Source organism: Clupea harengus, chromosome 17 (assembly GCF_900700415.2).
Source record: "Clupea harengus chromosome 17, Ch_v2.0.2, whole genome shotgun sequence".
NCBI classification, from domain to species: Eukaryota; Metazoa; Chordata; class Actinopteri; order Clupeiformes; family Clupeidae; genus Clupea; species Clupea harengus.
This window is the reverse complement of record NC_045168.1, coordinates 10,229,861-10,256,360: the sequence shown is the minus strand read 5'-3', so window position 1 is coordinate 10,256,360 and position 26,500 is coordinate 10,229,861. Positions and strand designations below refer to the sequence as shown.

At 47.0% G+C, this 26,500-nt stretch overlaps 2 protein-coding genes across 8 annotated transcripts in view; both read right to left on the bottom strand.

Annotated features, from left to right (window-relative positions):
* LOC105889257 (retinal-specific phospholipid-transporting ATPase ABCA4-like) overlaps positions 1–7,969 on the bottom strand; it is a 48,321-nt gene extending 40,352 nt beyond the window's left edge. For all 5 annotated transcript variants that reach the window (XM_031584074.2, XM_031584075.2, XM_031584076.2 and 2 more), the window contains exons 1-6: positions 7,476–7,969; positions 6,129–6,253; positions 4,521–4,614; positions 4,174–4,315; positions 3,642–3,781; positions 1,030–1,157 (exon numbers count right to left, since the gene is read on the bottom strand). In XM_031584074.2, the coding sequence (XP_031439934.1) occupies positions 1,030–1,157; positions 3,642–3,781; positions 4,174–4,315; positions 4,521–4,614; positions 6,129–6,194 (570 nt within the window). In that variant the 5' untranslated portion in view covers positions 6,195–6,253; positions 7,476–7,969. The remainder of the gene's footprint in view (positions 1–1,029; positions 1,158–3,641; positions 3,782–4,173; positions 4,316–4,520; positions 4,615–6,128; positions 6,254–7,475) is intronic.
* Positions 7,970–8,158: 189 nt separating this feature from the next.
* Positions 8,159–26,500, bottom strand: part of arhgap29a (Rho GTPase activating protein 29a) — a 44,673-nt gene continuing 26,331 nt past the window's right edge. For 2 of the 3 annotated variants that reach the window (XM_012815219.3, XM_031584079.2), the window contains 20 exons: positions 25,286–25,382; positions 24,591–24,663; positions 24,076–24,127; positions 23,372–23,518; positions 22,466–22,530; positions 22,175–22,285; positions 21,921–22,001; positions 20,636–20,812; positions 19,816–19,953; positions 19,285–19,475; positions 17,191–17,363; positions 14,440–14,571; positions 13,067–13,168; positions 12,461–12,624; positions 12,053–12,241; positions 11,793–11,930; positions 11,409–11,641; positions 10,714–11,032; positions 10,483–10,594; positions 8,159–10,353 (listed from right to left, as the gene is read on the bottom strand). In XM_012815219.3, coding sequence (XP_012670673.1) covers positions 9,272–10,353; positions 10,483–10,594; positions 10,714–11,032; positions 11,409–11,641; positions 11,793–11,930; positions 12,053–12,241; positions 12,461–12,624; positions 13,067–13,168; positions 14,440–14,571; positions 17,191–17,363; positions 19,285–19,475; positions 19,816–19,953; positions 20,636–20,812; positions 21,921–22,001; positions 22,175–22,285; positions 22,466–22,530; positions 23,372–23,518; positions 24,076–24,127; positions 24,591–24,663; positions 25,286–25,382 — 3,776 coding nt within the window. In that variant the 3' untranslated portion in view covers positions 8,159–9,271. Of the gene's footprint in view, positions 10,354–10,482; positions 10,595–10,713; positions 11,033–11,408; positions 11,642–11,792; positions 11,931–12,052; positions 12,242–12,460; positions 12,625–13,066; positions 13,169–14,439; positions 14,572–17,190; positions 17,364–19,284; positions 19,476–19,815; positions 19,954–20,635; positions 20,813–21,920; positions 22,002–22,174; positions 22,286–22,465; positions 22,531–23,371; positions 23,519–24,075; positions 24,128–24,590; positions 24,664–25,285; positions 25,383–26,314 lie in introns of all 3 variants that reach the window. The other variant, XM_031584080.2, reaches the window with a different exon arrangement.

Genomic DNA, 26,500 nt, shown 5'->3' with positions numbered 1-26,500 from the left:
TCTGGGAGAGGTGGGATTTCTCATCAGGACCGTGGGCTAACCTGCCTGACAAGCAGCCCATCAGGTGGCCGGCCCCCCCAAACACCCACAGAATTGGCAAATAAACTTTCTCTAATCTTTTACTGAGCAACATGTGCCACACACCGCCCTGTATATTTAAAGGGTCCTGATCTGGGGTAACTTTTAACTGGTGTCTTTGTTTGTACAGGCAAAATACTCAAACACACATTAAATTGGCTCTGGCTCTGACCTTTAAGGTGGGTGGTGTGTGTGTGTGTGTGTGTGTGTGTCTGTGTGTGTGTATAAAGGACAGCAGGATGCTATGAACACAGCCTATGATGGGAGCTCCTGTCAGCTAAACGGTCATATTTACCGCCGACAGGAACCCAAACCCCCAGATGACGCTAATGGCCTCGAGGAACGACTAATACATACATCACAACTGACCGCATGCCGGGTTGGCACACACACGAGCGGCCAGCCAAATCCAAACACGGAGTCGGCTTACCGTAACAAAAGCCTGCACACAGGCCCCCGCGGGCCCCGCGCTAGTCTCACACAGGGAGATTCATGTAGCCATCTGAGGCCACACAACTATTATTTGGACATTCACACTGAGCCCAAACATGTTGCCTTCATCACTCACAGGGAGGGGGGGCAGGAATGAATCTGAGCAATGCGCAGGAGCGTCACTGATGGGCCGTGTTAGAGATGACATCGCGTAAGCATCAATGTTACACAAGGTCTAAACAGGAACAGATGACATGGTGGGGATGTATGGTTATGTGAACTAACAAGCAAAGAGTTTGAAGCCTCTGACATATCCATGAGCGCAACGTTTAGTTCCTCTTCACTTTGAGTGTCATGTAAGTAATGACATGTGTGTGACCTTGCTACACTGAAGGCCTGAAAACATTTAGCAGTTTGAGTTCTTTAAAGCCATGAGAATGACACAGACTGAGAGTGAGGACTTCAAAAAGTAAGCCCTGATCTCAGGTTTGTTGTGCTTGCGGGGGGGGGGGGGCGTACCTGTTCAGGTCGGACCTGGGCGTTGATCAGCTGGTTGACCACAGAGTCGGTGAGAGGCACGTCTCTGAGGAGGTAGGAGGTGATCGTCTCGTCGTCCTTCAGAATGTCCTCCACCTTCACACCGCGACCTGTAGAAACCACAGTGGATGAATGAGTCATCGTCGAGCGGCCACTACCCCTTCTGGGGCTTAGGCCGCAAACAAGAGTTCTCCAAGCATCTCGGTCCTGAGCCAACATCTCAAGCTGTCCCCAAGTGTAGCCCATTTTCTTGGCGTCTGCCTCCCAGTCTCTGCGCCAGGTGTTTCGCGGCCGACCTCTCTTTCTTTTCCCTTGGGGGTGAATGAGTAGGGGTGAGGAAATGTGATTAGACTATGGGGATGGATAGGTTCTAGGTGCAATTCTATACTAGACTGGAATATTTTATAGAGAAATACAAATAGGAAAGTATTAAGAGCCAAAACAGTACAAGACACAGTAATCCTTGAAATTTAGCTCAGATATAAACACATTGAACACATTTTTCCAAAACTTTCTTCAATTGTATTCAAGGAAACCAATCCATCACACATTTAGACTGAACATAAATCAGTGCCTGAAAGTGGGTGGGCTCCTTCAGTTCTGGAGAGAAAGGAAAACAGAAACAAAGAGAGAAAGCCCTGTTCTGTCACTCCAGGGAAATGGACGAGAGGAGAGAGAGAGCGAGAGAGCGAGAGAGAGAGAGATAAAGCCAAGGCATGACAAACATCCCAGGCCGGTCTCTCCAGAGGAGAAAGGTGCTGTCCATCTCACTGAGGGCCTTAGTCTGAGGGGTTAAGTGTGAGCTGGTGTTGGTGTTAAGTGCTGAACTCAATTAAGCGTCCTGGTTTTGGTCTCAGGAGGAGCCCAGAGGAAGGTATGAGCAGTTTTGAGAAATGTTCAGGGGTGGAAAGGACACCCAAAGGGCTGAGCAGAATAATAATATTGGTCAGGGCACCCCCCCGGGACTGATGGGAAAATGTGAGTCACGGATCTCCTGGAAATCAGTGCGAGCTCCTGTGAATCGAAATGGTATGTGAGCCAACACTCCCGTACACCCACCCACTGTGACTGACGTTCGGTTGGGGCACTTTTTCAGGAAAAATACTCCCTATGGTATGTGTTACTCCTGAATTGATAAGTGGGAGTTCATCTGTGTGTGAATGCTGCGCGTATGTGTGTATGGTGTGTGTGTGTGTGTGTGAACAGTTGAAAAGGAGAGAGATTGACAGAGCTGTTGAGAACATCAGACAAACAGACTAAAGAGGAATAAGCAGAATGAGTGTGCGTGCTTTTGAGAAACAGCCCCCCCACCAGTGAGGTGAGTGTGTTTGTGAGTGTGTTTGTGTGTGTGTGTGTGTGAGTGTGTGTGTCACAGTATGTGTATGTGTAGGGGAGAGGGATCAGCAAACCTGGCGAACAAAACCCCCAGAAAAGCGCTTCATCAAAGAGCGGGATGTGACCTCTCCACCCCTGCCTTTGTGCCGGCAGCCCACACAGAGGCGGCCCACATTGTCTGCACTTCCACCTCAATACAGCCAATGGACAGCCCGCACTCTACACCACTGAAAGCGCCTGTTTGATATGCATTCCGACCATACACACAGAGACAGGCAGAGACTGTCAGAGACAGTGAGAGAGAGAGAGAGGGAGAGAACGAGAGAAAGAGACAGATAGATAGAGAGAATCCTTTCATTTGCGACCCCTCTGAAAAAGCTTCGAAGCGTCAGCAGTCGGGGCCCTTATGCAATCAATCACTGGAATGCATTCAATCACATTCCGCGCGCCATAACCGTCCGGCATGATTTATTTTTGCGGCCGTGGTGCCCCCGTGGAGTTGTCAACCAGAGGAATGTCAGAATCAATCTCCCCGGACAGGGCGCTGTTTGTGTGCCCCGCCGAGGGGTAAATAAATTGGAGTGCTTTCTGTGAAAATAAAAAGCAGGGAGAAAGTGACGGGGGGAAAGTAAGAGGCTTAGGTTTCCTGTGTTCCTGTGTGTGTGTGTGTGTGTGTGTGTGTGTGTGTGAGCCCTTTTTTCATAAGGGAAAGAGAAGGCCAACGTGATGCAATGAGGCCATGCTGAATAGTTATAGCAAAAACAAAGGTGGAGGCCAAAGGGTGGGGGTGGGGGGGGGCAAAGACTACTGCCTCTTGTTACACTGATTTCACGGTCAGCAGTGGATTTGCTAATTATTGCTGTGGATATCTATGGTTAATGTCAGACACTGACTTGACTGACCATAGATCAGCACAGCAGGGCAAAGCTTCATACCTAATGCAAACGCCACTGATTTCAACCACAGACGTCCCCCCACCAACTCCCCCAACTTCAGATTCGCTGTGAGACGAGTACTTTCAGTAATTTGATTAATGAAGGCACTACAGCCCAAAGCACAAGAGCCCTTTGACTATTCAGTGACAAAACCAGCAAATGCGGTGGTCCTTCGGAACAATGAAGCACACTCCAGCCATGTAGAATGAGGAGGTGAGTGGAGTCCACAATAAGGTGGCTGTCAGTGGAGTGGAATTCCACACATGATGTAACGTTGAGGGTGGGGGTGGGAGTGGTGGTGGGTGGGCAGTGTCAGGACCTGACCTTCGATTAGCTGGGGATTGGTCCGTAGGGTGTCCATGAAGTTGCCCATCACGGTGAGCTCCCGCCACAGCCGGCCCAGCTGCAGGAACTCCGGGTCGTTCAGGAGGAGCTCCTGCGTGTCCGCCCAGAACCGAGCCAGTCTGAGGAGTGGTCACACACAATCACACACACGCACACACACATCCACACGCACACACGTGCACACACACACACGTGCACACACACACACGTGCACACACACAGACACACACACGCACACACGCACACACACACACACACACACACACACACACACACACACGAACATATAGACACAGACACCCAAAAATATAAACACACACAAACATTGCGAGTCAAAATATTTCCATGTAATTTCCTGTGTTTCTGGAAAAAAAAATACTTTGCATTCCTTTGGGGGATGTAACACAACCTTTCAATCTGCTGCAAACATGAGCGTTTAAGGCTCATCTATAATGACATACTCTAATTTGAATGTATCTTTCTGTACAGGCTGTTTAGGTCTAAAACTCACAATGAGTTGTTGTAGTTGGATACCAGTCCTGGTGACTCCCCGCGTGTGGGGTACTGAAAACAGGGATTGTTGGCGTTGCAGAAGATGCCTTGGATCCAAGGCAGGATCCCTGTGGAGGGCATAGCTTTGTTGGGGAAGTGACCTACACCGGAGGAGAGGCCAGACAGAGTTTAGACCAACAGCACATTTATGTAATGGCATTCTGCATTCCCCTTGCCTTGATGGAAACTGCATTAAGCACTGATACAAGTTCATCAGGGCTGGTTTGAGTCCAGGTTTATTCTGGAGCAGGATCTGAAAACAATACGGTCTTACCACAACAATATGGGAGCTAGCCTCGGACTTACATTCATGTTGTCGGTAGAGCGGGTTCGCCCTCCTCAGCCATACTAGGCCTATAAACAACATCACAGGCCACATGATCTCGGCAAAGAAACGGATCTGCAGAAACAACGGTCGTGATTAGAAGAGATAACAATTTACCATTAGCCAAGTGGAAACGTCCCACACAGTGACACTCAATGACAGGGAGACTCCTGGCCACTGAAGACAATAACAGAGAGCTATTTGACTTGTTGACTGACAGCTGCACTCACAAACTAATAAGCGCAATTAGTGAAAATGAAGGGGTCAAAGCGAGACCGTTTTCCATTTGAAGGGTTAAAGTTCAAACTGAGGTTTAGGGAACGAGACATGACCTTGACCATGTCAACAATCGAGCGAGGGACATTGGTTTTTGTGTATAGTAGGCTGGGACAGAGACTCAATGTTTATTAGGGACATAAATAATCCTGTTTCCTCATAAGCAGCCAAGTTTTGGGGAGGAGAATAGGAGTCCAATGGGGCCACAATGAAAAGCTCTGCTTTTCGACAACTCTACAGCGCCTTGTCCAAATAACTCATTATAACTTGATTACTCCCTCCACAATTCCATCATCACATTGTTTGAAATAATGCCTTTGCTTTGATTGGACCTGGGCCTTAAGACTCCTTCGTTCTGCTCTGGGCAGCAGAGGAGAGTGTTTGCCATTTCCAAGACCCACCCTACGTCTAAATCACGTTCTCTCTATTCAACCACATCACCAGGAGGAGTAGTCTTGTTGATGGGTCCAGAGAAACATTGTTGCTAAACAGAGACAAGGGGCTCCTGTACTTTTTTTTAAATAAAAGAGGCCACCAATATCACAGTCACACATCGGGTATTTACAGAGGCTGGGAATGGGGGCCAAGAATCAATGCAAACAAGGCCGTGTAACAATAGAGGGGTCGTTTGAAGCCCTTGGCAGGCATCGCTGTCTGGGAGTGGGGAGGGTTCTGGAGGGGGCTGGAGGCCGGTTGGGGGGGGTGCGCGGGTGGTGAGGTGCGGGCTGGCAGTGAGACATGGGTCAGAGGTCCGATCTTATCTCTGCTCTTGGGATACTCGTTCCGTGTTCCTGGCGTTCCTTCAAACGCGGCCCGAGCTGGGATGCTGAGTGTGGGGGGGGGGGCCTTTCCAAAATGCATGGCTGAGCACTTACAATGCTCCGAGTTAAAAGAGGCCCTTGCACAGTGGGCTTCCTCCCTATCTGTCCCTTCCTGGTGGTATATCGGTTGACAGGACAAAAGCGTGAGGCACTATGCACGGGCATGTCCTACGAGGAGGAGCTCAGATCACCTCTTGCTGTGAGGCTTGTTCTCAATATGTGCTTTGTGTTGCTTTTTTCTGTTATGGTCCCCCCCACAATGACATCTTCCACCTGGGCCAAAAGCATCAGGAGAAGCAGCAAATCATATCCTGTGTATGTGTGTGTGTGTATTTGTGTGCGTATGTGTGTGTATGTATGTGTGTGTGTGTGTGTGTGTGTGTGTGTGTGTGTGTGTGTGTGTGTGTGTGTGTGTGTGTGCAATTAGTGACCTATGTTGTGAGAGGGCAATAGTGGAACAAAGACAATTTTTTGTTATTGCTCTTTTTTTACCTTTTGTCTCTTCCGGAGGGTCCAGTTTTTCCACAGAAGCAGCTGGACCTGTGTGCCGGTCCCCATGGTTATGACTATATGCCCCCCCTGACCCTCCCAAGAGGGGTCACTAACAGGTCACCAACCTGGACACAGATATAAAAATAGACAAATCTGACATCAAAAGCCACGGTTCTGCTCCCTAAATGCTCAGGCTCCACATGAATCTGAACTTCTCAAAGCTGTGCTGGGCTCTGAGGTAGGCCCATGTGTCTCTGTGTTTCCATGGGTGGGCCCCTCTTTTCTATGCACCCTCCACACAAACAGTTTGATGCTGAGCGAAACAGACAGAATGTATCCACAAGTGCAGAGTGTCCAGGCCCAGAGGGTGGGCAGAGGCACTTTCTAGGTCATGTCAATCAATGCAGACAATAGCCCGATGAGCACATATGATTGGATGCACTCTCCCGATCCTATATTTGGAATGGAATCATGTTAGACATTGAACATCATTATGCCCACAACTCTACTGGATCATAGAAAGATCTTTCCAGTGGTCACTATGGAAATGTCCTGACCTGACCTACAAGGCTACCAGTAATGTCACGCCTGTTATGTCATAACTGCATTTCCTACAGTAATAAATAACACCAGTGTGCACAGCAGGCTTGTTTGACAGGCAAAGTATGGATGAACATACCTGTAAGGAACAGACAAACGTCACCACTGGTATTACATCATTCTTTGAAGTCTTTAAACATTCTGTCAAACAGTCCGTGTGTTGTCTTTGTTTTTAAGAGGTGTAGGCGGTAATGCTAGGTATCTCTTTCGCCTTAAGCAGCGCGTATGGCGAGCATACAGTCCGGTGTCTGAGGCACCTGTGGGCTCAACACCGGAGATTCCAGACCAGTGAGTAGATTACTCGTTTAACAACCATGAGGGTGAGACTCTACACTACAAATCGACATGGAAACACTGGCATCTATCTATTAAAGTAATTGTTCTATCTATTAAAGTAAATAATTCCAGTCAAATAGTCATGCTTCTGGACTCTACACTTGCACTGAGCACTACTGTAACGTTAATCGCAGTAGCCTATCCGTTAGATAATACACATTTGTAAATTAATTGTATTTTGTCGTCTTGGTAGAATACAATTCTTTTCCATTAAGAATTGACATGCTTTCGTGCCCCGGGGCATGACAATAAAACATACTTCAGCATTTTTTCAACGTGACAACGTTATGCAACACCCATCTGTCAGCAATGCGTTCAGTCATCTCATACACTCACTGGCAGACTGCAGACGTTAATCCTTACTGTCAGAATACTTCTGGTAAACAAATACAAATGATAAAGCCTACTCACCACAGGGGATACATATTCGCGCAGAGAAACATCTCCTAAAATGTTTAACAATAGGCATTTGGCCTGGCGTTACATGCTGAAGTGCGCGCTGCCGCTTTCTCGCGATCCTACTGGGAGCTGTAATCAGATTATTTTAATCCCCTCTCTGAATGCTGAGAACTAACTCACACCTTTCATCCATTTTGCTACGGACCTCTTGCCAGCAGCAAGTGGGCGATCAACAAGTAGCCTAATGTAAAAGCAAATTTAAGGTGTAAACGGTGCGCTTTGCTTTAGCAGAGGGTTTGTTTATAGAGCCTTTGATCTTCACGCAAAGTTCACATGAGAACTAGTTTCATTTTTTTAAGTGAGATTTAGCAACAGTGGGCCATTATGTGCAAAGTAGTTTAACACGTGCGATGAACCTGCGTCCCATTGACAAACGGAAATGGCCAAAAATGATTCGCGCCATTTAAAAGTTAAAGTTTGCAACATGTCAATATAAAGGTTGTCAAACCGATAACTTGGTAGTGCACTTTATATACTTTCAAATACAGTAGGCTACAACACATTAGAAATGACCATTGACATACGTTTGTAAGTTTGTGAGTTATCAACTGTTGTTTTAATAAGTTACAAAAGAGTATTCTGACATGTGCCTTAATGCTGGAGAAGAGTTAAAACATTTAAAATCAGCAGAGACATCCTTTTTATAATATTTTATAAAACACTGAGGGATATACAGTTTACATAGAAAATGCACTTACTTGAGCTTAATCTGTGGGGTCTGCGGTTATCACAAAAGTAGTTTTGACATATAAACATCCTTTTTGACCCTACTTCAGAACTGAGCAAAATATATCAATACACTTTGTACAAAACACCATATCATACATCAGTTAACTTTGTAATGTTTCTTAAAAAGATATTAAAGCCAATATAAAAAAAAAAGATTTCATGGAATCTTTCATGAAAGTTTAGCTACAGTCCCTCCCAAAGTATGATACTAATTGTCCATAATATCCACCACACATTTCAGGCAGCTATCCAGTAATGTAACTTAGACATAAGGTTCAATACAAAATATTGTATTACATTTTTTTGATTATACAGCATATCAAATTAAAACATTTCTCCTTTGAATACTTGAAAAAAAGTAATACTGCACATGTACAATAAAATACTGCATTACAAAAAATGGTAGATATGTACAAAAACAATTGGGGATGATTGGATTAAGCCTCGTAAGTGCATTAAAACAGTGGTGATAAAGTGACAATACACACAATAGTAACAATTGAATTATTTTTTGGCATAGTAACAATACATTTTATACAACAGTCTCATTTTCTCCAAGTGAACTCAATTGCACAGTTTAAAAAGACAACGTTTCTGTCTGCCATAACTGTTTAGCAGTCCCATTTTAATGTTTTGTTTTGTTAAAAAAATACATATTGTTCATACTGAACATGCTGTTCATATTTTCTCCGTTGCTGATCTCCATCTGGTAAACACATTTCAAACTGCTTCACCTATAGTAGGGCACTATGCGACACACGCCTGAAACTAAGTGCATACTTTTGAGTTTTTTTCCGTTCATCCACTTGGCTTCTCTCATTTCAGCCTGTAGACTCCAGGTAACAGGGAATATATTAACTATATATAACACTTCTGTGGTGTTCTCCTCACAGTTTAGTTCAGGGTTTTTTTTCCTGTGTGTTTCTTCATGTACAATATGACACAATTTATATATAGCCATGCACCTCTCCGCCAGTCAACACTGGCCAAGGAAACTGACTTGGGTGTCAGAAGTGAGGTCATACGAAGTGGGCCTCTCGGTGCTCAAACTCCTGCAGCCGGCGCGACCGGAGTCTCTGGTAGACGGGCTTGGTCTCGCTTTGGTTGAGCTCCTCGGGGCTGGAGCTGGGAGACTGGGATGGGGAGTGGGGCTCCAAGCTCTGGGTCTCAGCGTCTGGGCACGGCCCATCCACGGACACCTCAATCTCCAGGACCTCCTCTTCGTCGTCGTCGTCGTCATCCTCATCGTCATCCTCCGCACTGTTCGCTGATGCTGCGGGGCCACTGGGCTTGATTGATATCTCTGTGAGGGACTTGGCCCGGCCCACGGCGGGAGGCTTGTAGAAGGTTCCGGGGGGCGGCTGGAGAGTGCGTGGGGCTCGGAAAGTGGTCGGCACGGGGTTGTACTCGCTCACGTTCCCCTCCCGCCTTAGCGCCGCCCTGCCCTGTCGACCTAAGCCGACCAATCCGGACGTGCGATCGAGGAAACACGCCGATGAGAGTACAGGTGATGACAGCTGGATGGTATTGGTGGTGGTGACCCCTGCGACCCCGTCCACTGCGACGACCCCAGCGCTGGCATCCGGTCCTGGAAGCTTGGCCACGATCATGGCGGTGCGCGCCGTGATATCATAGCGCTTGTACTCGCGGTCCCACTTGCGTCGCAGCGTCTGCGTGTCGATGTAGGTGCTGCGGTAGTGAGTCGTACCGGAGCGCGACTTTAGCCCCGACCGTGGCTGCTGCAGCTGCAGCTGCTGCTGCTGGGGCTCCTCCTCCGAGGCCTCCTCGATGGCTGCGTCCCGTGGCTGGGCGCGGGAGGTGGCGTCGGCTGCGTTGCGGGCGTTCAGGAGCCGCTCGGGCGGCAGGCTGACGGGCCGGGATGATAACTTGGGCCGCGGCGGGCGCAGCTGCACCCGGTTGGAGCTGGAGCCTGAGCCAGGAGTGGGGCTGGTGGGCGAGGCCGAGGAAGCGCTGCTGGAGGACGTGATGGGGAAAGTGATGGAGGAGACATGGTTTGTCCGTGGGAAGCGCGGCGAGCTCTGGATCTCCGGGCTGCTGGCAGACAGAAGCCCATTGATGGTGGCTGAATCTGTATCCACGACTGTCGCGAATGAAAGAGACAAAAAAAAAACAATCAAACCACAATCATCAAAACCGCGTCGTGTTTTTTTATATCCCAACATGCATGCAGTTATCTAGGGGCTCTCTAAGCACTGCCACCAATACTGACCAGGAACATATTCCCTCCCATCAGGCCTGGGCTTGACCTCTTTCACCTCATCCATTAGATGTGTGGAGGGGATCACTGAGGAATGCCTCTTATACATCTTAGCATTTTGCTTCTGGAAAGACACAGAAATGGTATCATTCCTATGGACTAGAAACTCCATTTCATCATCCAAAAAAGCTGGAGTTAGGGTTAGAGTTCTGAACCCCTCGTGTGCTGCTGGGTGAGACTCACCTCCTTGATGTCACCCAGAGATGTGGAGTGGCGGTTGAGCTGCCGCTCCTTCTCCTGCGGCGTGAGGCGGGACCTGCTGGGCAGCGGGGAGCTTTCGCCAGCCGCCGTGGGCGAGACGGGTAGGGGGTTGAGGGGCGCGTCGAAGAGCATCTGGTAGTGGCGGATGAGGAGCTCCACGATGAGCGCCTGGTAGGGGTAGTCCACCAGCGACGAGAGTGAGACCTCCGCGTCGGTCTGCCGCGGCTTGATGAGCGTGGGCCCAAAGATGATGCCTAGGTTGCTGGCCGTCATCTTATTCTCATCAGCCTTCTCTGTGACCCTGGAGTGAAGATGGCACAACAACAAAATTAGGTATTTAAAAGGCACACATGAATTTTATGATTAATGGTTTTATGTTGAAAAAATAGTACATAGTATAAGCAATATAATGTTTGCATGTGTCTATCTGTGAGATTACTCTACTTTTACGAGACTATGCATGTGTCAAGCAAAATAAAACAATTAGAACTAGGAAAAGGGAATGAGCTATATGTGTGTTAATATACCTATATTATAAATAACACTATAAAGGGAATGAGCATTTGTATAAATATATCTGTATTATAAATAGCATTATGAATGGAATGGGCGTTAGTATATATATACCTGTATTATAAATGGCATTATAAAGGGAATGAGCATTAGTATAAATATACCTGTGCAGGTGCTCCACCAGGAACTGCAGTGTTTTGTAGTGGATTGGCGGCAGCTGACGGAGCAGGTCTCGGATCTTGAAGAGGACGCGGTTAAGCTCCACACTGACCTGCCGCGTCTCGGAGGCCAGCGACCCGCGCGATGCCTCCACCTCCTCCACGATGATGCTCTGGCTCTCCTTGGCCAGACCGATGAAGTCATTGTAGTAGCGGAACAGGATGAGCGGCTCCGGGAGCTGCATGGGACAGCACAAGACATTAGCTTAGCAAATACCTTGGCTTAATTACTTCAGCCTTTATTGCTTCATACATTTTTGCCCTTGAGATGTAAATGTTAGAATAACTATATAGGAGAATTAGCCACTGCATTCCATAGATTGTACCCACCTGTCGCAGGTAGAGCTTCAGGACATTGCTGATGTCATGTGGGTAGAGGTCAGAGAGCTCCACAAGGTCCTTGCCATTCTCAAATGCCTGGCACAGCTTCTCCACCCGAGATTTGGCTCCATTCACCCGGTAGATACCCTTTGAGGAAAACAAACAAAAGGGTCCTTCACGGTTACTTGCCACTCTAGACATACCATTTCAGCAGCAGGAGAGTCGGAGAAGTGTTCAGAGATGCGGTTGTGGGTGGGGAATGTCCATACCTTGATGTTCAGCGCCCTGTTTTCGATCTCCGATGTGCACTTCTTGATGATGAAAGGAATGCCATCAGGGCTGTTTTTGGCCGCCTGAGTGAAGTCGATGCCAAACAGGTGCAGCTTGCCATGGAGCTTCTTGTGGCCACACTGAATGGCCAGCGTTTCCAGGCATTTCTTATGGCAGGCCAGGGAACACTGGGTGGAAAAAGAACCGTGGCACCGAAGTCAAGCAAGGGCCCTGAGCGTTGTGTAACCGCTTAAGAAAAACATCTAAAAAAAATCTCCACTTTCAAGAATGCTTGGAACTAATTTGATTTATGCAAAGTAGAGAGAGCTAAACTAAATGGAGAGAAAAGAACCTTTTAAGAAGTCATTGAGTATGAGGGATGTGTGTGTGTGTTTGTGTGTACTCACCTCCTCACACTCGGCTCCATGGAACACCACCAGGCCGTCACACTCTCTGCATTTAGACGGAGCTCGGAGCTTCCTCAGCTTGTGTGTCTGGGACGCCTTGGACATTTGCGCATTCCGGAAAGGTCCAGGAGAGCTGGCAGTCTCTGTGACCATTTCACTCAAGCCTGACAGCGAGAGAAAAGACGACAAGCACAACAGTCTTAGCACCTCGACCAACCGACAGCCAGGCAGCGTTTTTCTCAGCATTCCTGAAGTGAACTTGCAGTGAACTACACTTCCAACAAAGGTGAATAAAAACCTTTTTCGAAAAAACAATCTCTTCATGACTACCTCCTCAAAGTGCACGATGCAATCTCTTTACACCACTGTTCTGGTGAAGAAAAAAAGTCTATACTACCCACTCAGTATGCGTGTGTGTGATGAATACCTACAACGGCTCAATATAAAGGACATTCTTAAAATTCTACACTCTACACATTCTCGTCTGCATATTTTCACACAAAGGATGTGACAACAAAAGGAACGGCGAACTGACAGACGCACGAGCAAAATGGTTGACCTCACATGCAGCCTGTGTAATTTTCTCTACACCGAGCTGACACTCACCGCCGTTGTCGGAGGGGGATGGGGGCTCCCTCTCGTCTAGGTCATCTGCCGAGGACATGGTGCCCGTGGAGGGGGTCCGCGGAAGCCTCCTCTTGAAGTCCCCTGGAGCGAAACAGAAAAATCCCATGATCATCCCAGCAGCAGCAGATACCTCCTTGGCTGCCGATACCTGTCAACTGCCCACCACTCTGAGACTGATCTGGGGTTTTAAGAGGCGAGGGCTGATCTGAGGGGAGTGTTGTCAGATCAGGGGGGGTATCAGTATGGGGAGTGGGAGGAGGGTGAGGGGCTTTATGCAGAGGGATCATGGCTCTAGCAGGAGACCCCCCGGCAGGGGCATCAAGGGTGATTCACACCTCTTTTCACTGATCAATCCCTCCACCCGCTCTCCCAGACTGGCTGATAATGGCCTGATTGAGCCGCCCATCCCAGACATATCTGCCCCTGCATTCCCGGCATTCCACAGGAAGTCAGGACAAAGCAGCTATGAGACGGAAGAATGAAAGGAGTGACCCTCCATGGATGGCCAGATTTGTTGTTTAATGAAATCAGCATAAAAGGAGTTAATCAACATTAAGGGTCTATTAGACATTGGATTGGATATGCAATGAGAGGTAATATGCCACTCAGTTTTAAAAGGCTTTACACTTCTCATCCATGCAAATAGTGTTGGTTGCAATGTTAACACTGAAGGAAATGTGGATTGCTGGTATTCAGTGTTTGGACGGTGGGCCCTAATTTCATAGGCCAACGAGCTGTGGGTTCCGAATGCAATGTAATGATTGATAATGGTTGCAACACCAAAGGGAGGAGTCAAGAAGAATTGTTGCTGTTTGATGGCGTAGTGATTTATAGGGCATTGCCACTATAGCTATTAAGATATTTGGTTTAGGCTACAATCTTATATTTTGACTTTTTAACCAAGATGACAAATGGAAGGACAATTTTTACTGTGTATGGTGGCGACATCGTTGAAGTGATGTGAACCCGAGGCGGTACGTGAGTCTTGTCATGATGCTCATGACGCATCGTCTGCGTGTCAAAACTTTCAGGAGGCGCCACAGCCATCAATCAGCTCGGTGTTGAGAGGCTCAACGTTTGGAATGAAGGAGGCGGGCAGCTGTGCATGCAGATGCCCCCGGGGTAATTAGCGGGTTAATGGGCCAGGGTGGCTAACGCCTATGACTGGCAACTCACCCTACTTCTGACTCTCCACCATTAATAACAACCACACAGTTAGATCACCACTGTGGTATGGCTGTGTTAGAGGACCCAGGAGAGAGGGAGTATGCACTACTCCCAGGGAGAAAGGGGGGAGAGAGAGAGAGAAAGACAGAGAGATAGAGTTAGAGGGAGGGAGAGAGAATGTGTACCTGGGCTGGCGGTAGGAGAGTCCATGGATCGGGACTCGCTGCTTCCGCCTGCACTTTCGGAGTCGCTGCACATCCCTCCACCCTGATTCCCACCCGTTCCCCAGGCTCTGAATGGGCCTTGTATTCTCAGAGCTACAGGGAGAGAAGAGAGAGAGAGAGATGGTAAGAAAGTCAGTATTACACAATCCATACTGTTGCTGAAGAGGTTGAAACTAAATTCTGTCAATGTTTTTTTTTTTTTTTTAAACATTCTATACAACATTTGTACTTACCAATTGGACCTTTTATGATTCCTATCTTGGCATATGCATATCTAATCAATGGATCTATTTCAGGCCTGCCATGTGCCAGGAATATAATCAATGTTTAATTACAGATGCAAATGCCGATGCAAATGCTAACGCGGCGTCTCTATCTGATAAAGCCTGACAGCCCTTTAGCTTGTTGCAGAGGTTTTCATGTAGAAGCTGATGTTAGAGACTGGCCTCTGACATGTGGTGACAGCACACTAGACACACTTGTTTGTGTGCACAAGGCAAATACTTCAACGTGACAGTAACTGACAACTGACGGCACTCAAACACGTGGAAGAGTAGTGTCATAGATAATTACTTACGTACACACAACTACATGTTTGATGATAAACAGTATAGGTGTATATGTATAGGTTGTTATATAATTAGCACACCGTATTGTATATTTATCTTGTATATTTAGGTTATTATATGTTTATTTGTTTATTATGTGTAAATTATGTTCATAGTACAGAGTGTACGTCATGGTTTGTTATGTTATTTTATGTGATGTTATGTTATGGTAGGTTTGGGCGGCGCCTTGTCTTAAGAATTTCAGTGCCCAGTCTGACCCTGTGTCATTTTGTGCATCTGACAAATAAAAGACTTGTAACTTGTAACTTGTAACTTGTAACTTGTAACAGTAAAATATTTCATTTTGTGAGGTTAGGGTCAGTGACTTATTCTTGAAAATGTTAGGATTTCAGTTTATCATGTAAATCATCACGTAAAAGACTTCTGCAAATTTCTCTTTGTCTGTAATGTGTAAGGGACTGAACGGTAACTGAATGAGTGTATAACTGAAAGGTGGATAACTCCTGAAATCTTAAACCAACATTTAGTTAGCTTTAGCTTGATAGCAGAGTACTCCTTTAAGTTGCTGAGTCTTAACACATGTTTTCCTAGACTGAGAGCAAAGCCCTTAACCCTGAGATGTGGGTTTAAAAGTGAGAGGGGCCAAGAGGGAGAGCTAGAGACGGACAGAGGGAGGTTCTGTAAATAACGGAGTCAGCAGAGGACGAGGTGACGCTAATCTCCTGCCATGCGGACGACCTCGGCAGCCCTGCCCTGATGGCACCCAGCAGGGAGCAGAGACAGGCTACCCTCTCAACACACCCACTCTCTCTCTCACACACACACACACACACACACACACACGGTACTCATCATCGTCTCCAGCCTTGCTGGCTCCCCAAGTCACCCCTCAGGGCGCTGGCACCTTTCCCATTGAGCTGAGATCACATCTCCCGGCCCACCTCACTCCCCCCCGCCCTCCTCATTAGCAACAGCCATGCCTTCAGCCCAAAGCAGAGGTGAGCCCTTATCTCCCGAGATCAAGGCCACCCTAATGCCAAACACAGCACAGATCCTATCTCATCATTTCATTTCATCATCTCATAACATTAGTCTAAGAACGACTCAACCTTGAAGTGCTTTCTACAGAAGACAAGAGCTCTTTGGAAATGAGCTTTATAAAGATTTGAATCTGAAGAAGAGCCATTTTTTTTCTACTTACCAACTGATAAGTAAAAATAAAGTGGGATCTGTTGTGGAAGCCTTTAATAACATAAAAAAAAGTTTCATCCATTTCTTCACAAGCAGCCTAATCTCCTATCTGCAGCACAGCCAGCTGCCATTGTGAAGCCAACAGCCTGTCAATGGCTCCCTTTCATTTCAATGTTAACACATTTATCTGGCTCTAAGAGGTGGTTAGTATTAGGGGAGAGGTGTGTGTGGGGGAGATATGATCTGAACTCATTAGCAGGGAACAATCTAAGCAAAGCGGAGAGGGAGGGGGAGGGGTGCTCTGGGTGTGTATTCCACAGGCTAACTCACTTAAGGGAGCATTTAGCAGAAGTGAGCCATGCTCTATTGTAATGCAATTTGAATCGGCATCGCAAAAGTGCTGCTCCGTATTTCTGAGAGGGAGTGACAATGGTAATCAAAACGGGGAACAGAACGTGTCAAAATGTCTGTGGAATGTCTTCATGCCAGAACAGGATATTAAACATACAAAAAGCACTTAAGGAAAATTCCAAGCTAGTTATGCATATATCTGTGCAGTGCTTTATTTGCTATCTTCACAAACTGGAATCTAATTATATTTACACCTAGGTATATTTAGGAAACATTAGCATTAGCAATGAATACCTTGGATCCTGACTTACTAGTCAAGGAAAGTTCCAGGAAAAGAGTGCAATAAGTGTGTGTTATATGTGTTAATATGTCATTTGTCTAAGAATACGAATCCTCACTAGACCCATCCTCTGCTGACTGACTGTTCTTCACAATGGCTTATAAAATCAATTTTGATTTTGAAGTAAAAGCCCTGTCCTCCATCTAATGTATAAAATCAAATAAGCCTGGCAAAAAAAATGCCAGAAATTGCCTCTACTCTATTGTTGTTGATTTTATGGGAGAAACTTGTTTTTGTTATTGTCCGGCAGAGAGGACTTGCCTTGGATGTCTGTGCTGCTGTTGGAGCGCCTCTCCGCGATCTTGGCAGGCCGCATGTGGACCGGACTCTCCACCTCGTCTGTGCCCAGGAAGTCACCTGAAGTAACAGACATCTGCGACAGGTTTCCGTGGGAAGAGTGGCTGCAGTTCACTGACTGCTTATTTAAGGGGAACCTGGGGAAGTGAAAAAGAAACCCTGCTCGTCAAGATTCAGACATTATAGTGGATATGAAGGCCACAGAATTGTTCAGAGAGTGAAAGTGAAAGCCTTACTTAGTGTTTTGGAGCAACCATTTTGATTCACTAATGAGTAAAACATACATTTACTCGAGTTGTGATCGGACAGTTCAACACATTCACATCTAAACTCATCCACCTGTTTTCTCCTAGGAATCCTGTGTGTGAGTGAGTGTGTGTATGGGGGTGTGTGTGCGTGTGTGAATGTGAATGTGAATGTATGTGTCTTTTTGGTGAGTGTTGGTAGACAGCACGTATTCCAGCAGTCACAGACACGTGGTGGTGGTGACCTTGCTGATGTGTGAAGTTCTGTGTTTCCCACACTGCCGTCTGCCTGTGGCCTCTTTTGATCAGCGGGCAGGATCTGGCAGGAGGAAGTCAAGAAAACGGGACTCCCCTCCACCTTCACAACAACAAAAGCCTGTCACCTCCGCACCAGCGTCTGTCACTGCCACCCCATCCGGACACGGACTCCGTTTTACAAGTCCCACCGAGACAAAAAGACCCTTTAAAACTTTAGTCTCACCAGCGAGGATTTTCAAAGTCATACGGGAGAATGTGGATCTAAAAAGGTTACGAGTTCACGGTGTGAAAGCCAATGCCAGAGGGGAAATCTAGGGAGCAGTAATGGGGCAACCAAAGGTGTCTTTGCCAATTAACAGGCCGAATGACCCGCTGGTGCAAAGTGTATGTTACCTTTGAAGTAACCTGGAAACGGTTTCTAGCCAACTCTCCAGCTTAAGCAGACCTGTCAATGGTCTTATCACTGAATGGTGCCTTGGTGTGTGTTGTGACCATGGGAGACGTGCGGTGGCCTGCGTGTGTGTGTGTGTGTGTGTGTGTGTGTGTGTGTGTGTGTGTGTGTGTGTGTGTGTGTGTGTGTGTGTGTGTGGGGGGCAGGCTGGTGGTGGTGAGGCACGGGGAAGCGGAGCTTCAGTGATTTGTGTTGTTGTTGCGGTGCAGCAGGCAGTAAGGGCGTGGTGACCTGCGTAGTGAAAACAGAGCCAGCCCCCTCCCTTTCTCTGCCTCTACCTCTGTTTCTCACTATGGCTATCTAGCTCTCTCCCTCTCTCTCTCTCACTCTGTCTCTCTCTCTCTCTGCTCTCCCTCTTTCCTTCGTTCCTCCGACCACAGTCATTTCCTCAGGAAGGCCTGTGGGCGCCCAGTCAATTGTGTTAGAATTTCTCCGACGCAATCCCTCTCTCCATTTTTCTTCCTCCAACAAAATCCCTCTCTCCTGTTCCATTTCTCATGGCCATTAAATCTCTCTCTCTCTGTCCCTCTCTCTCTCTCTCTCTCTCTGCCACTTTCCAACACAATTACTCTTGGAATTTTTTTTCTCTCTTTTTCTGTCTCTGACTCAGCCATTCTCTCATTTTCTCACACAATCCCCCTCTCCTTTTCAGTAAGCATCACTCGCCACGCCACTCAAATGTTCAGTAAATGCAGGTTGGCCACAGAAAGCTCTCTCATCAAATAGTTTCCTCTCAATTCCCCTATTTAAAACCACAACCCAGCCTAGATAAGACAGTTCCTGCTACACTAGAAATTATAACTTCTGCATATGAGCGTGTCCTCGTGACTATATGATTACCTTTACATTGATTCATTAAGCAGCAGATGCATTTATCCAAAGCCAGTGGCTGTTTATTTCCCCAATATGTGTGCTTCTTGGGTATCGAACCTATGACCTTGGCGTTGTTAGTCACTTGCTCTTCCAGTAGGCTACAATAATATATATATATATATATATATATATATATAAAATAAATATAAATATATATATGTGCTCATGTTTGTTTAGAAGCCCAAAGAGTGTGTGTTTGAAGACGTCTAAAACTATGTACATGCATCTCACCCGGAGTTCTGCATGCCGGATAGGTCGTAGGTGAAGGATCCTCCTCGGCTCCGGTCCGTGGGGAGGCTCCTGACAAATTCGGTGTAGCGCTGGCCCGGCTCGTAGAGCTTGGCGCTCTCGCACAGGGACTGGTAGTTCACCGGCAGCGACACCACCTGGGCCTGCTGCATCTGGAACCAGTTCACCGTCACCTGGAACGCAGGGGGAACACTTCATACACCTGGGCCGCAATATGTGCCTCTCCTTTTTCCCGTGTTTATAAACAATGGTACTGAGGTGTGTGTACTTTATCGGAATGGTGTTACATTTCATTGTCTTAAATCCTTAAATATACATCAAAATCAATTACAGCAGCTAAAACAGTAGCATTGTAGCTAAAAGTGGCAGAATATAAAAGAAAATTGATTTGACCTAGGATTAACATATACTATGGACATGAGAACATGTCTGTATGTGATGGTGTTTGTACAGGTGTGTGTGTGTGTGTGTGTGTGTGTTAGAGACACATGTGTGTCTGTTTAGTGAACTCACCGCCTTCAGTGTCAAGTCACACTGGAACACCAGCTCACGGATCTGGGTCAGGATTTGTCTCTTGGCCTTAGCCTGATCCGCCTTCTTCACCGCTACATCATTCACACAGGCCCTGCAGTGCTCCTTGGCGTCCACCACCTGCCAACAACCAGCAGCCAGTCAGTCAGTCAGTCAGTGAACCGGCGGACCATCCGCAGACAACACTACCCGCTCCAATCTGGCAACCTCGGTGCCAACGCAAACCTAGACGTTTCCTTTTTTCGGTCCTCTGACTTCCTTGTTTCCATACCAGCACAGGGGGGAAAACACACCCACTCTGAGCTATAAATGGTGCCTTGAAATGATTTAGGAACTAAGTCTTGAAGTCTTCGTCTACAAAAAGCACACAGTGGTGTTTAGGGCTTGCGTTCAAAGCTATGACAGGTTTTTGTCGATATAACATTATGTGGCTGTTTTTACTTCAGTAGCTTCTCCAATTAGACCGACGCCATAATGGCTGGATGAAGTATACTACCGAAAGGCATTTCTGGCCATGCACCCGATGCACCCGAGCATGTGAAGTGAAACCCACATAACTCCCCAACTGAGAAAAAAAACTTGTTTGTTATGTTTCCTTGGCACCACGACGAGGAAGGCTTTTGTCTTTTGATTTTATGTTCACACTTAAAAATCCCATCAACCAAGGGGTTTTTCATCCAAAATGTCCCTATCAACAGTTCCACATACTTTTTATGTTTGTGTGTGTTTACACCCATCTGTAAGCATTTGTATGTGTGTGTCTGCGTGTGTGTGTATGTGTGTGTGTGTGTGTTTCGCTGACCTTCTGCAGCGCCTCCTCTTCCAGGCGCCGCCTCTTCTCCAGCTGTTTGCTGGCAGCGCTTCCTCCTCCAGGGGCCTCCTCTTCTGCCCGGCTGGTGGAGTTGCGGGCCTTCTCATACTCCTCTTGCCGCTGGGCCTGCAGCAGCCGCCCCTTCCTCATTGCACTGTCCGCCTCGTGCTACACACACACACACACACACACACGCGCGCGCACACACGCACACACACACGCACAAGTACACAGACATGCAGGCGCATCCACAAAAGGAGAGAAATAGAAAAGTATTAACACAGACCTATCGACATGAACACACAAGCATAACATCATAAACACCAAGCAGAGCCATACAGAGTCAGTTTGCATGTCACACAAAGACACACATACACACACCAGCATGTGTTACAAAACTGCTGTTGACTCAACACTGCTAAATTCACTTCCTGATTTTCAGTGCCAGCATCTGGGCAAGTGCACTTGACACAAATACCACAGAACCCTTCACTATTCAGCTACACAAAGTGCAGACACTGAAGGAAACGCACACTTCGAGGGGCTATAGGGGAGGACATGGTCACTTAAGTGAACACAATGTACAGTGGCCCCTGTAACCCTCTCTCTCCCTATACCCTGGCGCTGGCACTGCCGTGCCACTTCCTCAGGACCCAGTTCTGCTTATAGGTGCTGAGCTGCAAACATCCTGCACGTCTTTCATGGAACAACAGTCTTTCATAGAACACCACGCAGCCTACTTAGTCTGCCCTCTGATGCCATGGAACAACTCCAGAGACTGGCCTTCACATTAGCTAGCTATTAACTTTTAGCTTTAAGCTAATAGCACTCAAAGCACTAGGGGCCCCATTTAGGCAATTGCTTGTTGTGATTGCCTAATGCTTGAGGCTTGACTCATACCTCATACTGAACTATGAGAGGACCGTGCAAGTGCTGACACTGATAGGACTTCCCTGTTCATATTCTATACTTGTGAATTGAGATCAACAATCAACTAGCCACAAGCCGATCAAGACTATGTCTATGATGCTAGGTAACAATAGGCTGTGACCTGCTTCTTTCACGCGGTCATTATGTTACAGGTTTACCCACACATGAAGTGATGAAACACTGTATTATGAAACATGTATGATTCAGTTAGTTCTCACTAAGTTGAACAAAGTCATGATAAAAATAAATAAATAATAATAAAAAAAACTGAATCCCTCATTTCAGCATGGTAAAGTTGGAGTTTATGCTCACAACTTTTCAACTATTGGCGACCTTTGATACCCACCATTTTCTTTTGCTCCCTCTGCCACTGCTCCTTCACCTCCTTCCTCAATTTGTCCAGCTCGTTCTTTCTGGCCTGCAGGGGCTGTGGAGTAGGGGTGAGACACACGTCAACATGAATCTAAAAGACCAGGCATGTGGACACAGGCCTGTTCAGAAGTCGTCATGAGGGTGGGATATGAGAGTGGGATATGAGGGTGGGATATGAGAGTGGGATATGAGGGTGGGATATGAGGGTGGGATATGAGGGCATGTTACCTGGATGAACTTATTGGCCTGCAGGGCGGCGGTAGTGTGCAGGATGACCTGGCTGTACTCAATGTCATTCTTAAACGCGACTGTGTAGATCTCTTTGAATGGCATGAACTCCTTCAGGACCAGATGACAAGAAAGGGACAAATTAAGACCATTGGCTGGTTCTATAAACTTACCATTTCATAGCACAATAACCCAGTGTAGCTCCTAATTTTTTCTTTAGTCAGTTGTTTAAAATGTGCATTTAATGTATTAAAACAGTAGCAGAGAAAAAAGGAGAGGAGGAAAAATAACCTGTTGGCTGGCGAGCGTCTTTGCAGAGTCGGCCATTTTGGCAAAGCTTTTGGCGCACTCAATATCTAAACAGAAAGGAAAGTCAATCACAAGAAAGGTCAGCAAAAGAGAGACAGAGAAGAAAAAAGAGGGAAGGAAACGGCGTTCCAAGCGCTTGGCGTGTGAAGTCCGCATGTAAAGCAAACACACGGCCTTGCTCATGTCAGTGTGTACATAACTCAGCCCCAAGTACGGCAGATTCATGGCCGCTAACGACTGTCCGCTCCGAGCAGACAGGTGAGAAGACAAAGCCTGCATCCCACACAGACAGCCCCAGCACTGACCTGGGTACAGCCGGTATTGTAACAGCAGCCACTATAAGCCAATATCAATTATGTGGACCAGACAGGAGGGTTCAGCTGATCTTGCAAAGCTTTATCAGTGTATAACATGCTGTACCACTGCCCTGTTTCTCTGGAACAGATGAGGGCTGGTTTTTCTCAAGAGATGATTCAGTTACGGGTCACTACGGCTCCTACCACCTACGCCTTCATGGAGTCACGGATCATCATAGTCAGCCACAGTTTGAACTCGTCTGGGTTGACCTGCAAACAGCTTAACCCAACTTCATTCCCCTTCCACCTCAATGCAGAAACTGCTTGGCATTGTGGCTAAACATTTCTAGCCTAACCTGACCTGACTGACTTCACTACACTGTATTCCATTGTACAGACCTCTAAAACAAAGGAATTACTTAGTAATTAATAATTAATGATTAATGATTGATGATATTGCTTTTAGATCATAATGATACATGTTATGGCTCATTACTGGCGGCATGCATCATAAATACTTGATTACTCATTCAAGCATTTAAGAACTAAGGACATGGTTTTCTGGGCCCTGATCTGAGGCCAGTGGACCCACCGAGGTTGATGCGCTTCTCCACCCAGCTGAGCAGGTCCTTGGTGTACTTAGACCAGGTCTTTGCGTAGAGCAGGGCTGACTCCACACCGGTGAGGCTCCCGTGGAGCGCTGCGTCCACCTCCTCCACCCGCGCCGGCGGAGATGGACCTGCCACACACACACACACACACACACACAAAGTGTCATAGTTCCTGTGTTTAAATCAGTAAGATCAGTTAATCAGTTTAAGAGTACATGGCTAGGTTGGTGAGTGTAAGTAAGTGAAAGTTAGAGGGGTCACCTTAATTCAGACTGATGCTAAGCAGCTCTGACAAGGGATTGGTTATGACAGCCTTATGACAGGTAACTATAAGAGGCCTGGATAATGCTCCCTACTTATACACACAGTAACTAAAGCCCTTCATCCATAGGAACACACACACACACACACAGCCACACACACACACACACTTGTCATACACACATACACAGACACAGAGACACACACACACACACACACTTGTATCACTGAACTGCTGAGTGAGGGGGGCTTATATATACCCTTGAAGTGGGATGGACTTGTGAGCAGCCAAGAACACTGAGCACTGATTTAGTAGTGCTTACTGACAAGCCAGCGTTTGACTCTTCCCACCCCGTCAGAGCACAGAGTGACCACAGACCCCGGGAGAACACACACCGGGCACCGGGGCAGAAGCGCCTCCTACCTGGGGAATCATCCTTCTCTGGTCCGGAATCCACGCAGAGGTTCTCAAATGACTGCAAAAAGACAAAGGGAGGTCAGATAAGCGCCGTGAGGTGGGGGGGGATCATGGCGTCCAGACGGACAGGAAAGAGGCCCTTGAGTCGCACGGTAAACAAGCATCTTTCCTGTCCAGCCTGTGCCCGACTAATGTACAGGTCTTTTTTTTACGGCGAGGTTCCAGCGAGCTGCTCTCGTCATGATCACTGACTTCCATAAGGGTATTTCTGGAGCTCCTCTCCAAAACAGGAAGAGGGCTCTCACTGTCTGAAACAGGGCGGCCGTGGCTATTTTTCATGGACCTTCTGACCCCGGCACTACGCAGGTTTAAAAAAAAAAAAAAAAAAAAAAAAAAGGTGGAAGGGGACATCCTCTTTGGTTGTCTTTGGCTGGTAAATTATCTCTGTTTTTTTTTTCCTATCTCTTGATTTTGCTCCTCAGGAGAGGAGGAGGAGTAGAGAGGAAGTGCAGATGTCTTACCCGGCTTCTTCGGGCCTGGGGGAGCCCCAAAGCTGATCCATTCTCTACATCTCCCATAAGGAAGTCAGACACTCTGAAAGAGGAACAGAGGGAGAGGGGGAGAGAGAGGGACAGAGAGGGAAAAAAAAAGAAGGAGACGATGACTCTGCTGACAGGGGGATCTCTACAGGCCTCTGATCTCATTCCTGACTCACAGGCAGACTGGTGCACTCCCTGCTCCATCTTAGCACACGCACACACGCACACACACACACACACACACACACACACACACACACACACACACACACACACACACACACACACACAGCTGTCTCACACACACACACACACACATACATACAGACACACAGCTGCCACACACACACACCCACACACACACCCACACACACACACACACACATACATACATACAGACACACAGCTGCCACACACACACACACACACACACACACACCATTCTCACAAAACTGACTCTGCCGTGCGCAGTCAGTGGATGGGATCCAAAAGAGACACAGCTGTTATTACATGAAAACAGACGTGAGCGCTGGCATACGCCCCGGCTCATATACACCCACAAATACCTCCGTCATCATCAGTTACATGTGGCAAGAGAAGCCGAGTTTCATACGTGATCCATCTCTCCACTGTCAGTGGTATGTGGAGGGGTTGCGTGGTTGTTGTGCTTCACTTACACATTGCCAAACGTGAATGCCAAAGTGTCTATTGAAGTGTAGATCTCGCCAAAGAGCTTCTGCTTGTTCTCATCATTCACTTCCTTGAAGTTCACACCTGTCAAAAAGTGTAAAAAGTGCAAAAAATCAAGATGTGTAAAAACAAAGAGCCTACCCACATCACACAAAAGTGGAGGAGCCAGATCACCTCAGCCTGAAGCCGTGCAAGCTAGCATATGGCGAGCTCACAGAGGCCAGCCAAGCATTCAAACATAATCACAGTCTCATTCGTCAAAACAGAAAAGAAAGGCTAAGGGCAGACGATCAACACAACAAATCAAGTATCGTTTTTTTTTTTCATTTGTTTTGCTCCATTTTTCTGGAATTTGGCTTGGCATAGAGTGCGGGAGCAGAGGTTATGCATAGTCGCCCTTGTCTAGGTGTAAATCTTGGACGGTGAGAGGGAGGTGTAAAACCAAAAGCTCTGACGGTAATCTGCCAAAACAACCATTTCCTGTCATGAGCCTAAGAGCTCGAGCAGTTTGAAAACATAAAAAGAAAGTGTTAAAAAAAGAAGCAAAAAAGAGAAAAAATCAGTAGTGTAAATAAGCTACAATCAGCTAACCCCCCCCCCCCCCCCCCCCCCTCCCGACCACCACCATGATAAACTTCCTGTCAAAAAGGGAGGAGAAAACCAAACGAGTGCTGGAGGGGGATGGAGGGGTGCTGCTGTGAGCACGCCAGAGATCGGCGAGAAAAAACACTGACGCCATTCCCCTGCTCCCCTGACACCACCGCTGCTCTTGGCACATTCTCCTCCATGAACACACACACACACACACACACACACAAACACACAAACACACAAACACACACATGAACACATATACACATACAAATACACACACACACACACACAAACAGGAACACATATACACACACACACACAAACATGAACCCAGACTCAAAAACTATGGGGATTTTCTGAAGATCAGAAAGCCATTCACAGACTGTGAGATTGTAGAATGCCTATTTTGAAATCACACTTACCACTAGTGGTTTCACTTCCAACAAACGAGCCAAACCATCTTCTTCTTTATCACTCCCTCAAAGATCACAAACTCATACATCCATGTCACCACTTGGAAACAACCCCGGTTAGCTACAGAACAGCTACGTGAACCCTGCTGAAGCTATGCTGCAACTGTCTGAAAGCGAGACTAGAAAGGTTCTGCT